The following is a 14091-nucleotide window of genomic DNA, read 5'->3' as shown; positions in this document are numbered from 1 at the left end:
TTAGCTTATCTAAGTTAATGAATATTGTCCCAAAATACTTGCAGGTGTTCGCCTTACCCTATCTTGATGATGTAGCAAGTTTTTTCGGACAGCTGGAAACAGCACGTATTGCACCTCAAACAGGTGCTCTCATGGTTGAGGGAAGCAAGCTTAAAGATGAAGGAGAAAAAGTGTAGATTTGGCTGCTGGCAGGTTGCTTATCTGGGCCATGTTGCCGGCCAAGGTACGAGACGGCCGGCCAAGCTGAAAATAGCTACGATTGCAGATTTTTCACAGCCGCGCACGAAAACACACATTTGTTCATTTTTGGGACTTGTGGGGTACTATCAACGGTAAATTCCGAATTACTCGCAAATAGCAATTCCTTTAATAGACGCCCTCCGAAAAGGAGCACCGAATAACGTACACTGGCATAAGCGCAAAGAGAACGCTTTCCAATGTTTGAAAACGCTATTGGTTTCTCGTCCTGTGCTTCGCGCGCCAGACTACACAAAGGAATTCATAGTTCAGTGCGACGCAAGCGACAGGGGTATAGGCGTGGTATATGTCAGGTCAGTGACGACAATGAGCAACATCCTATCCTCTATGCTAGCCGTAAACTAACTATGAGAGAGGAAGCCTACAGCGCTTCAGAGAAGGAATGTGCTTGTTTAGTTTGGGCAGCCCAGAAGTTGTCGTGTTACTTGTACGGCGAAAGATCCATCTTCGAGACCGATCACTGTTCTCTGACTAGGCTCAATCAAATGTCACACAAAAATGGCCGCTTTCTCCGATGGAGCCTCACTCTCCATGAGTACAACTTCTCCGTTAGATATAAGGACAGAAACTTGCATAGCAATGCGGATAGTTTGAGCAGGCTAATTTGAATTCTGCGTTTAGGAATCCTGCCTAAATTTTGGGGTTGTTATTGTTAATTTTGTTAAGCTAAGAAGATCCCCTCTCATTTAGCAGGACTCCATCCATGATTGCTGAATTTGTCAGCACGAAATTCCTTCACAAATTGGCGTAGCGACACGCAGCATTTGTTGTTTCTGCACTTATGTTTCCTTTGAAGCCTAGCTGGTCTAAAGTGAGATCCAAGATACGCCTTCTCGGCGCAGAGCCGTGTTGTTGGGTTTGCTTTGAAGTTGCCTGTCCTTGTAGGATGTTTTGGGGCGGTGTCATTATTTCACAGCTGGTCGCTTAAAGCGAAGGTATCCCCCCCCTTGCCACCAGCCATTCTCTTCCCGCCCAGCGGTTATCAGCACTGGCCAGTCGAGATTTTCTCGGCCATGCAGGAGCTGTTACGATCGGCCTGTAGGGCCACTGAACTGCAGACCTTTCACAGCTCGCTGCAGTTGTTTCGATCAACCTGCGGGAGTAGCGATCTTCGGAGAAGCGACCTTCGCACCTTTCCCAACCCGCCGCGACGAGTCGTTTGGGAGAGCCAACAGTGCGCCTCCTTCGGAGAGCCAGCAATGCCAGCGAGTCTAGCCAAGTTCGGCGGACCGAATATTGTTAGTTGATTCGCTGTCGCCTCCACGGTCTACTTGGACCAAGGGAACTCCTGGAAGAGGGTGTTTTGTGGCGCTTTCTCACGGGTCCTAGGGATCATCGTAGTCAATGGACAGACGCGGCATCTAACTGCGGGGTCATCTCTGAAATCAAGAAGCACCTTCTTGGGTCAAGCGTATCAACCCCTGTCTACGAGTACCCTCTCACCTGGGTTTGTTCAGTGAAACCCAAGTGCACAAGTGAGTCTGTGAGCCCTCCCCCTCAAAGCCGGGTCGACTATGATAATTTTGGATGCTCCCATTGAACGAAGCTTGAACGGCAGTTTTCCCTCGCCTAGGGATATAGGGAGAACAGAGGGATTTTAAGCAGCCGCTTCCGGCTGTTCGGTGTGTTTTCTTTTTCACTCATGCTAGACTGATGAAATGTACCGTTCTCCACCCTTCATGTAGATATTGCAAATAAATCCCATATTTATCGTTCTCGATGAGAACGAGTCCTTCCTTTCAACAAGTTCCTTATCGTGGATGAGTCGGATGACGGCATGGGCCAGCTACCACTTATTTCATGCCCGACCCCAACTCTTACAATACCCAATTCGGGAAAGCGGCCAAGAATAAGGCGTTAAATAGGAGAAATGAAAAAAAGACATGAATGCTTATCTGAACGGGTAGAAGGGATAAGAAAAGGCGAACAGCTTCACGAAGCCTTTATCTCGAGAATGAAAACCGTGGAAAGAACAGAAAGTAGCGTTTAATGAATTACTTCAACATCGTGTCATTGCGAACTCTGAATACTAGCAGTTCGCAATTATTTGAAAGTACCTCTTCAACATCGGTCTTACTCTGATTTTTAGGATAATTGATGCCATGACACGGTCGTTCAACTATTCTCAGTTTAGCATTTTAACTGAGAGTAATGGGGTAATAAGGGATATGCGCTCAAAACTGTGCTTTCCGCGCGCATGTTAGCTCAACACTTCAATTCGAAATTTGTGCCTCCATGTGAATCCTAGAAAAAAGGACCGCTATTTTTGCGTGGATTGTGTGTCGCCACAAGTGCGGAACCACCGCCTCGTCTTCTGCTCCGAAACTACATCTGGCTCCTTGATACGCACGGTCTGGCACCCAACGGGGCAGCATGAGTATCTCCGTTCAGTCGTGCCAGTAATTGTTTTACTTTATCGCGCGATAACAACAATATAAACCATTGCGCGCTTGCAGAAACCATATCTATTATCCGCTCTATTACCTCAGGCTGACCGCCGAGAGGCACATGTGTAAACAAAACGATTCATGGCGATCGTCACGCATTTCCGGCTCTCCCAATCGATTAGGGCACTTGCAGTGCGCAAAAACAAGCCACGAGAGATTTACGTCCGTTAGCCCAAGGGATCCGTTGCTGGGGCCTATTGGAGACGAGATCCACCGCTGGAAAAGCTGACGCCACCGTCGGCGCGACATGGCATGAGGGATCACGTGGACAGAGCGGCCACGTCGGCGGTTTGGTAAGCGCCGAAGCGAACTGAAAACGAAAGTTTAAAGTCCCACCTGCTCTGAGGTTCGGATTAAGTGGTGACGCTTTCACGCCTTGGGTGTCTGCTTGACAACATTTGAAATCACTATAATAGGTAGTGGCGGCCTTTGGAAGCGTGCAACGTGGTAAGCCTTTGCTCGGTGCCGCAGTGCCGGACGTACGCAACGGAGCCCGGTGTACGCCTTATTCACACGCAGCCGCAGTAGAAGGAGCTGCGGGAAGCTTCCCTCGCGAAACGTAGAACCGGTAGACAGTCATTGGCTACAACTCGGCTATGCAGCAAGCACAGACGCGAGGAAAAGTTCTGTTACGGCGCCGGTGAGTAGCAGAAAACGCGCACTGAGACGCTCGCCCGCTCCCGCTGCCTGGCTAATGTCATGACGGTTTGTTATACGAACTTGTTGATGCTTTATACTGGCAAGTTCACTGGAACGGAAAGGGAGCGGTAAGACGCACATTAAAAAAGGCATGGCTTATGGTCATGTCTGTGTTATAAATTAATGCACTGGATCCTAAAAAAAAGCGGAGAGAAATCGCACGTTGAGAAGACCGATAAACATATAGTGCGATGTAACTTTAGAAATAATCTATTGTCCAAGAATTTAGACGACGAGAAAAATTGAATCGTCGCGAAGGCACATTACCGTCGCCGTAGGCGTCGAAGTCTCTATAACGTAATTATTTTTGAACAGTTCTGATAGGGGCCACGCAACAATGGTTGCTTGTGTATTGTCTAATGCTCATATGTTGCGCCCTAAGGCTCACGGCACGGTGAGAAAACGCGCCCACAAAGGAAGCAAGACATTGTGCGCGGACATGCATGCAGACGCGCAGTCGGTCGCTGCGAACCCTTGCGATCGCTGCAATGAGGCTTCGTTCTGTTATGCTCCATTTGGATATATAGACAACCCACTATGATAACATATTTCACATAGTTTACTTTCAGCGTTTGCCTGCCTTTCGCGCAAGAAACGGTTCAGGAGACTCCATCGCGGCGATCGCACGCAGTGGCGTTCACTGAAAATATTCGGTAAAGAGATAGCGTCTGCAAATGATTCTGTGCTTTCAATTTGCCCAAGATTATTATATCGACATTCAAAAACTTCCCTCGTTTTGAGAGTACGTACATAAATGTGCAGGAGGGCTGCCGCGTGGTGTTCTTATTGAGCGCCTTAAGCGAAACCTATGAGCAGCACGGAGCGGTGATCTCTTATGCTACGCAAGAGAGGCGCTTCCGATAGATGGTGACTCCATAAGTCTTCGGCCCCAATGGGAAAGCTCCCCATAGCGCCCATACAATGGAATCGCAACCACAAGGGCGCCGCCATGCTAATACAGTGTACTGGCAAGCAGACGCTGTAGAGGAGATGCGATTCAGACATTCAGACGAAACTCACAATCAGGATATCGCACTGGAACAAAACTCATGAAAACCTTAAATAGAGCCGATGTTCTTGCTCGAACCGTAATTGATCCGTTACGGTACGATTTCTTCTTTCACTCCGGAGCAAAACCGACGGAAAACAATAACGGTGTTCAGTTAATGTTGGCCGCCTTTTCTGCACCTGTCCATCCATGCATTCCCTCCACTTGTGGCGGAACTATGCTACTTCATGTGAAAATACACACAATCGTCCCGCGATATGAAAAGTGTCCGTTAGTACGATCAACTTTCTTGACCTCTTCTTCCATTCTGTTCAGATACTTGTTCATTCAGATACTTGTTCAGATACTTCTTCTGTGCAGATACTTGTTCATTTTTCCTGTCTATTTATTTTCGTCTATGTCCCTGAGTCTTTTATTTTTCGCAACTAATTTTGTTCTTTGCTTTTTTGACTTGAAAAGAGGACCAAACCCATGTCACCCTGTACTGCCTCATTTGTGGTTTTACCGCCGGCTCTCAAAGCCAACTGGTCTGCAAGCGTCTGGCGGGCCTGAACCCTTTCTGCACACTCCAGCACATAATTTTCTCCACCCACTTCGGCAGTTCCAATTTTAGGGCTTGCATTGTCATTCGATATATCACCGACGTTACTGTAACTGGCCTCTATGAGCTCATCCAATCCTTATCACCTTTGACTTTGGAAAATAGGTTCACCTTGCTCTTACACCATTCAACCGGAACTTGCTTCGTTCTAATCACTTGCGCTATGGCATTACGCAGTAGCACCCTGCCCTTTGGACCGATGTTTCTGATTAGCTGTATTGGGATTTCATTTCCTCCTGCTAGCCCTTTACCAGGGACATTTTCTTCTGCAGTTTTTTTTTATGTTTATGTTTTGTTATCAACCCTCCCTCAGTATGGAGGTGCCATATGGACTAGGCGCTTACAAAATTACTTTCATGGACAGTAAGTTTTACAACGAATTTTATAAACAGCTCTTGGATCTTTCTAAAAGATATACGAAATCAACTATCGCCATTATTTATACGCGCTTGCCATGTCTAAATGCTGTTTTTTGTATAATACTTTGGATAATTTAAGCGTTACAAAACTAAAACGCAACAACATAGCCGCGTCCTTCCGCTTCACACTCTTTATCGCTCCGATTTTCCTCTAGCGTTAGTACGCCAACATTATGGCTAAGGAGGGATTTCGTTCAGAGTTTGTGTTGCCAGACTGCTGTACATTCCAACTAGATATAAAGAAGTTTTACGCAAATTTTCTGCCACAATGAGTGCGCTCCATTTCGCCGGCTTGATGTGGAACGGAGGCGCTTTAACACGCAATACATAGTCGAAACTCGAACATGTTGTGTCATGGCCCTTCTATTTTGAAATCTTATGCCACGCTATGTGGCTGAACAGAAGTTTCCATAGCTTTACGTAAAAAATAAACTTCATTCAGCGACCTTCTAGCGTGAGAAAGTGCGATAAAGGCACCGAACGCTACATTAACTTACATTATTCAAGCCAAACGTACACTATTGACTATAAAAATATTGAGAAAGATTTGTTACTCAGTGTTACTATCAGTTACAGAAAATTTTTATCTTGCCCATTGGGCAATAAAATAATTATTTTTATTTAGCTTGCTTTGTGGCATAAATCGTGCGGCGTTAGCCGCGTCTGCCCACTGTTGTGCTTGCATCGCTGTTTTGTTTCGTTGAGGTAAGGTGAAAACTTCTATGAAAAAAAATTGTATATGGTAGCCTCAATTTTTATTAACAGATGCGACGGCGATTCAAGTACCTTTAGGAGGCAGTGAAATGTCTTATGGCGCAAGGGCGAGGTATAGCCAAGGAGCGCCATGACAAATGGTAATGTTAACGATCTATTGCGGACGGCGTGGACAGTCAGTTCCTCACCGTAAATGTGGCATGGCTGTGAAAGGTCCTTAATACTGTCGCTGTAACTGGCGTAAAACACATAGGTAGTAATATAATGACATTGGTTATTTAGCGATCTACGGCCCCATGCTTCAGCCTCCTATCTTTCTAGGTGCCGACGTTTTGCCTTTCAATCCTTCCAACTGCCCACTTGAGCGGGTGACCTGCGCCAGTCATTGCAATGGCTGCTATGCAACAGCCTGTCTTCCACGGCCTCTCATTTCCTTACGGGTTCTCTCACGCCATCCCTTTTCGTAAAACTGACGCCTACGTACTCCCTTGTCCCTCTCACTCTCTTCTGGCTGGGGAAGGGGTTTTCGGGAACAATTATCACCCAACTTCGGCTACCTTCCTCTATAGAGAGCCTTTTTTCGTTTATATGAAGCAATTTTCTAAAAGTTCCCTATGGCCTTTCAGCTAAATTCTAACCCATTAGCGAACTTATTTGACGAGGATGCCATTACTTCTACGAGAAATCAAAATGTTGAATTAAATAATGCACATAATTACACTGATTAGCTTTGAAATTATTTATTTCACGGCACATATTTCAATCTACAAATTGTGTAGCTAGTGAGTTCGTAAGGCATACACAATTGAAAACGTACTTGGGGAACCTAATACACGAATAGATGTTGGTACAACACACTCCATACCACTGCAAATGTTCAAGAACTTATCCGCAGCCACTTACGAGTCAGCAATCGAAAACGGGCTTTCTTTGAGGATGCGAAATTTCCGCACAAAAGGAACAGAGAAAAATGAGGGGAAGGTTTTTTTTACAGCATTCGCGCAAAGACTAAGGAAAAGAATGTAGCAACAACACCTTGCTGTAAAGTTAACACACATATTTTCAGCACGTCAGAACGATCGCATATGCGTCCGTTCCTTTCATCTACCTCTGCAGTTATTCTTTCTTGATTATTTTCGTTTGTATTGCCGAGAATTGGATTGCGACCGCAGCAGTAGCAGAGCCGCCAATCAATTACAAGCGCGGAATGTTCAAACCGTGCCTGACTAATCGAAGAAGGCACCACTGGAAAGGGCGGAAAAATCAGCGGATCTCTTAGCCATGTAGGGCCCTCTTGACAGTACTTTTCGTCGACAAGGTAGCCTAGCCGCCTGCGGGATTATCTCACTGAGCTATGTCCAAAGCTCAGTTGGGGTAGACGGAAGTTCAAATCTTCCCCCCCCCCCTGTTTTCATTTTCTTTACGATGGCATATCTGAATTTGACATTCTCCAGCACAATACATCTACAGGCTGAGAGTGACGCTTGACACCGGCGAAAGATGCCGAGAGCGAGTGGTGCTATACTAATCCAGGTTCAACGAAATGAGGAAGGCCCACTAATCTTGAACGAGGATACCCCTCACCAGAAAAGTAATTGGCCTCCCTGGTGCACTATTCGGCCACAGCGTCCCTGCTTATATCTACAATTAACCAATGGGCCTCAGTCCCCAGTATGTGCGAAGCAACTGACCAAGGCGGCGGTCAGACCTGTAACGCAGCAGAGGGTGGTAAGAATTTGTGGGTCCGGACAGGCCGACTATGGAACCAGACCTTGTCAACATTTAACACCTGAACTCTGTCGAGTGAGGCTAGCTTAGCAGGACTCTTTGAGGCAGTATCACATGTTGTTTGGGATAATATCGACCTTAGTGAGATTAGAAGAACTGGTGAGGCTTACACACTGCTAAATAACGACCATGTCCTCTGCTATAGAGGTCTCCCTGATATGAAGCAATATGGGGTAGGATTCTCAATTCATGAGGACATAGCGGGTAACATTGACGAATTCTACAGCAATAATGAAAGGGTAGCAGTAGTCGTAATCAAACTTAATAACAGATATAGATTAAAGGTTGTACAAGCCTATCTTCCAACATCCAGTCACGACGATGAAGAAGTCGATCAGTTTCATGAAGATCTTGAATTAGCGATGAGAAAAGTGCAAACTCCCGATACAGTAGAAATGGATGACTTCAATGCAAAAGTAGGAAAAAAGCAGGCGGGTGAACAGGAAATTGGCAACTACCGTGTCGATTCTATAAACGCTAGCGCAGAGATGCTGGTAGAATTCGCAGAAAGGAATAAGCTGGGAATAATGAACACCTTTTTCACGAAACTTAACAACAGAAAGTGGACCTGTAAAAGCCCTAATGGTGAAAGATGACATGAAATTGATTTCTTTCTTTCTGCCGATCCCAGCATAGTGCATTATATAGAAGTGATAGGCAGCGTAAAGTGCAGTGATCATAGGTTGGTGAGGGCTAGGATTCACCTCAACTTGAACAGAGAAAGAGTAAAATTCGTCAAGAAGAAACAGCTCAGCATGGAGGCAGTAAGGGTAAAAGAAGACAGATTCAGGATGGTGCTTGCAAACAAATATGCAGCCTTAGAACAGGGAGATGATGATGTCGTGGAGGTAATTAATGAAACAGTAGTGAGGCTGGCTTCAGAGGCAGCAATTGGAGTGGGAGGCAAGACACGAAGGCAACCAGTAGGCAAGCTCTTCCAAGTAGAAAAGGACCTAATAAAGAGACGACAAATAATGAAAGTGTCAACTCAAGAGACAGATCAAGTTTGCGCAACTGTCAAAACTGATCAACAAGGCGAAAATAAGTGATATTTCGAAATTATAACGTGAGAAAGACTGAAGAAGCCGTAAAAAAATGGGCGCAGCATGAAACGAGTGAGAAGGAAACTTCGTATAGGACAAACCAGGATGTATGTACTGAAAGAGAAGCAGGCTAATATCATCAGCAATCTCGAAGGTACGATAAAAGCAGCGGAAGAATTCTATACTGACCTGCACAGTACCCAGAAGACTCAGGAGGGCTTCATTCGAGACAATAATGAATAGGATACAGAAACTCCTTCTATAACTAGAGAGGAGGTAAGAAATTCCTTGCAAGACATAAAACGGGGGAAAGCCACAGGAGAAGATGGAATAATAGTCGATGCAATCAAAGATGGAGGAGACATAATATTAGAAAAATTGGCGGCTCTCTACACGAAGGGTCCATCGAATGCAAGGGTCCCAGAAAACTGGAAGAATGGAAACATTATACTAATCCACAAAAAAACGAGACGGTATAGAACTCAAAAGTTATAAGCCCATCAGCTTACTCCCTCTAATAAATAAAATATTTACTAAAATAATATCCAATAGAACAAGGGCAACACTGGATTTTAGTCAATCCAGGGAACAGGCGGGTTTCAGGAAGGGATTATAAATAAACAGAAATAAATATAACAACGTATTTATTTTGAGAATTAAAAAATTCATACCTCGAAGCTAGTGTAGTCCTGAGAATTCGTCCCAAGTGGATACGCCGTGAGAACTCACCGGCTACAATTAGTACGTTCAGTTCGCCTCTAAAAAGGGTAATTAGTGTAAATATGTTAATTATGCCATTTGGTATTTTTATTTTTTGTAGAAGTAATGGCCACCTGGGATCGAGAATTTAGTTCGATGGTTATTCTGTGCCACACGCAATTTTTAAAAAATTTAGTAACGCTAAAGAACAGCTGGTATAAGAATGCCAGTGTTCCAGCCACAAAGAAGAAGAATCAAATCACTAGCAGTCCTGCAATACAAAGAAGAACGTGTCGTTCGTGTTTTTCAATGCACGAGGCAGACCTATGGGGTGTTAGGAAACACAGTCAACTCTCACTTGAGTGAACTTCAAGGGACCGAAGGAAATAGTTCACTTAACTGAAAGTTCACTAAACTGAAGATTCACTAGACCAACATAAGACATGGCATACAGAGTCAAAAGTATTAAGTGCCATTCATGGAGCAAAAGACATAGCATCCATAGTGTTAGAAATGTGTGAAATGGAATTTGTACACATCAACAAGTACAAGGTTCATAACAGTTATAATGCTGCCTTTCTCACTTAGAAAACAATCTGTAATCTTCTTCTGCACTTGTACCTTTAAAGCACAGGAAGTAACAAAACTGTCAAAAGAGTCAATGTTTTTGTACACTTCTTCTGGCACAGCTTGCTGTTGAGACACAAAGTCTCTCAACGTTCCAGTGTACCCTACAACCTCAGCTACAACCTCATCCTTCCAGTTTCTCGCTGCCTCTTGGTCGGCATCCTTGCTTTCGCCGCAAATCGTTTTCCACGCGATCCCATGCCTATCCCGAAATCGTGTAAGCCATCCACTGCTTGCTTCGAAGCCGCGAACGCCCAGAAGAAGAGCAAATTCCTTTGCTTTGCCCTGTATCATTGGGCCGGACACAGGAATGTTTTGAGATCGTAGGTCGCAAAGGCATACCGCAATGGCATCGTCCACTTCTTTGAAGTACCCCGTGCAGAGTCGTTTCCTGGCGGGATTCATCGAAGTTTCTCCTTCAAGCTTCGATTTTTGTTTTACAATCGTTGACAACGTCGACGGTGCAATTCCATAGTCCTTTGAAACGTCCACTTTCCTCTCACCGTTGTCCAGGCGCTGAAGGATTTCCAGCTTGTCCGAGAGAGACAACCGCTCCCGGTTCGTCGCACTCTTCTCGAAAGTGGGCACGCCAATTGCCGTTGTTACTTAAAACTGGAAGGCTGAGCGGAGCCGATGGAAAACACACCACGTGGGTCGTAAAAATGAGCCTTGGTCCTCTGAGCGAGTTCGTTAAACTGAAATATTGACTGTTCCGAAATTCGTTTAAGTGAAACATTTTTGCATAGAATCTATGAGAAAACTGCCGAGGATTTTTAAAAAGTTCATTATTCTGAATTATTCGATAAACCGACGTTCGTACAACTGAGAGTTTACTGTACTGCGAAGTCTAGTCCAGTACTCCGGTTCTCTAAATTGATAAAGCGCCGGCGATACCTACGTGTTCACGACGTACGGCAAATGGTAACCTTCTAATTAGGCAAATATGACCGCATTCATCAGCTTACAACGGGACATGTTATCACCAGAGAACATGTACGCGCATCTGTCTCTGCCTCACCGCTTACAGCTTCTCGTATTCTTGATGGTGAAGTGGACAGATGCTAAAATACCCTTGCAAAACTACTATAAACTAGGATTTCAACCAGTGTACTAGGGTTGTAATCCGCCTTTTATTTCCTGCTATGATATGTCACCAAAATGAGCGTCGCGCATTACAATGAACAAACACAAAATTAATTCTATTTCACGCAGGTGTATATTTGACGCCACCGTGAAAGATGTCAACAGCGTAGCCTACTTCAGCCCAACCAACCCTGCCTATAAAGACATAATAGAGAAGGATCTGGTGATGAACGTCTACCGCGACGGACAGTGGGGATCCTACAGGCACCAGGCCGTCCAGTGGTGTGAGTTTCCCTGAATTTGCCCTATGGTGTTCCTTTTTCTGGGAAATACAATTTTGATTGATGCCTTGACTATGTACAGGGTGTTCCTTTTATGGACAATAAATATTTTTTATAAAACGGCCATGACTATAATGCACCTGTCGTCCTCGCATAGGGGCTCTACGGCGAGGCGGAAATACTTTGCCTCCGCTTAAGTTAACCTGAAAAGTCAAACTAACAAAGTTTGCTAATTAACTTTGAATTATTACGTTGAGGGAAGTTGGTTATATCAAAGCTTGTAGGCTGGCAGAACTGATAGCGTACCCAGTTCACAGAAATAAAAAAAAATATCGCACGTGATCTGAGATATTCATAATCGAATGGCAAATCCGCGCGATAACGATACTAAGTGCGTCCCGCTGCGCGTTAGATGGCAACGCCCAGTAAAGTTGTGTGTGGCGAGGTGTGAATGACAGCCTGTCGCGGCAGTCTCAAACCCCACACACAACGGCACATGCTTACCAGGCCGTGCGTGTCGTATGACTAATTTCCACGACTGGCCGAAACGTTCAGTTTCGAACTTCCTCCCGCTTGTCGTCACGGGGCGTTTCGGTCTGATATGATATCCGGGTCACCTTGTCTGCGCTCCCGCGGCACTAGGGTTTGACACTGCCTGTAGATATCGTTGAAATTCGATGACAAATTCGTCGGGTCAGGTCCGATTTTTCGAGATCCCTAAACAATCAGGGTGCTTAAAATTTGACTGTCTTCAAATTTGCCATTTGTACAACTGCCAATAACGCACTTAAAAAAATGTTAATCATTTTTGGTAAGTTTTCTTCTGAAGCTCACGATCTTAGCAGAGAAATATCTCCGCCTCGCCCAGCAACTCGTAGGCAATAGTTGCAGCTTCGCTGCACTTGTAGTCATTGTATAAAATATGTATTTTCTAGAAGAACACCTGATACATGCACTCAAAATTACATGTGTGGGTGTGTACTGGTTTATTTATTTTCTTCACACGAATTGCGCAGTTAATAAATGTGCACAGGCTGGGAGGCACGAAACTGGGCGAACAGTGCGAAGGCATATAGCTTTACTAGGCCTGACAGTATAACTGTAGTTACGAAGAAGTGGGTAACATGAACTGTGCACAAAACAATCACCGGACTGCACACTGAATTCGCTGGCAACTTCAATTTTGCGTTAACTCAGATGTGTACGGAACGTTTCAAGCTTCGAAGATCCTATATCGCTCTATATCATAATTTCGCCGGCATTAATGAGGCTGACGCTAGCTAACAATGTATCCAGCTTCTGACGGGTTCGAAAAGCGCATCAGTACACTTTCCTAAGAGGATCGGTATAACCCTTTCAAACATTGATGCATTCATTCCCAATGATGAGAACATTCCGGAATAGTCACCTTTGAAGACGCAGTACTGAGTCTGTGAAAGGGATCGATTCGGAGAACCCAGTTGGCTCACGTCATTTCCTGCTAGAACAATATGTGAGTCAAAGCTTACGAGTTAGGCACTTATGACTAGAGAAAAAAAAAGTAGCAAAACTTTATAGCCACAAAAGGCTGCGCCTTTCTTCGCAGTTACAAGAATCGAAAACGCACTGTGTTTCACCTCAGCACTCACAAGCAGTGCTAGAGTTCAATTCACTTTCACCATTCCTGACTGTCGCGAATTTCACGGGAACTGACTTTTTTGTGACGTAATAGAGGACACATGACTTTATAGGTCGACAGTTTTTTTTTTTCGCTTCTCACCTTCATACGCGTTGTGGGTATTATAAAACCTCTTTTCCAGCCGCAATGCGCTCCTGCGAACTATTAGGTGGCCACGGATAATCTAAAGAGACTCCCTTTTAGGCTAAGACGAAAAGTGGCTCGGCAAGTTATAGTCTGCAACATGCCGTACTATATAACAAATTCACGATTTGACTATTGCCTCTGCAAACGGAAGTTCGTTTTGCATCTTAAGAGGAATTTCAGGTTGGGGGCTCCTATCTAAATACATGGGAAAGGAGAAATTGTTTTTGTCGGCAACTACTGCACCAAATTTGCTGAGCTTTGTGGAATTTAAAATAAAAGTCGTAGTCTAGTGACTGTTGGCACCCGAAGTTTTATTTAGGCGCTGAATATATTTATAAAGATTGTCAGAAATCGCAATTTTTTTTAGAAACTGAGGCTATCAGGTATACAACCTTACAACTCCGCAATAGAAAATAATATCACAGTTCTTAAATTTTCACCTAATAGTACATCTAAAATAGACAATATTGTTCTATTAGACAGCTCTCTGTAATACACCGTAATTATGTATGACTTTTGCAACACTCTTGTAAACATTGAAAAAAAAATATAGGCTGTATATTTATATATTTCACCCTTTATATACTATAATCGATGCTAATTACCTACGGCGACATCT

General features: G+C 44.4%; 1 protein-coding gene across 1 annotated transcript in view; it reads left to right on the top strand.

Moving 5' to 3' along the window:
• Positions 1 to 14091, top strand: part of LOC142591506 (fatty acid synthase-like) — a 194631-nt gene that overhangs the window by 133815 nt on the left and 46725 nt on the right. The window contains exon 16 of the mRNA XM_075703830.1: positions 11517 to 11671. Within this exon, the coding sequence (XP_075559945.1) occupies positions 11517 to 11671 (155 nt within the window). The remainder of the gene's footprint in view (positions 1 to 11516; positions 11672 to 14091) is intronic.

The sequence above is a fragment of the Dermacentor variabilis genome, chromosome 8, assembly GCF_050947875.1.
Source record: "Dermacentor variabilis isolate Ectoservices chromosome 8, ASM5094787v1, whole genome shotgun sequence".
NCBI lineage: Eukaryota > Metazoa > Arthropoda > Arachnida > Ixodida > Ixodidae > Dermacentor > Dermacentor variabilis.
The sequence above is the reverse complement of the archived record's forward strand: the minus strand, read 5'-3'. Positions and strand labels throughout refer to the sequence as shown.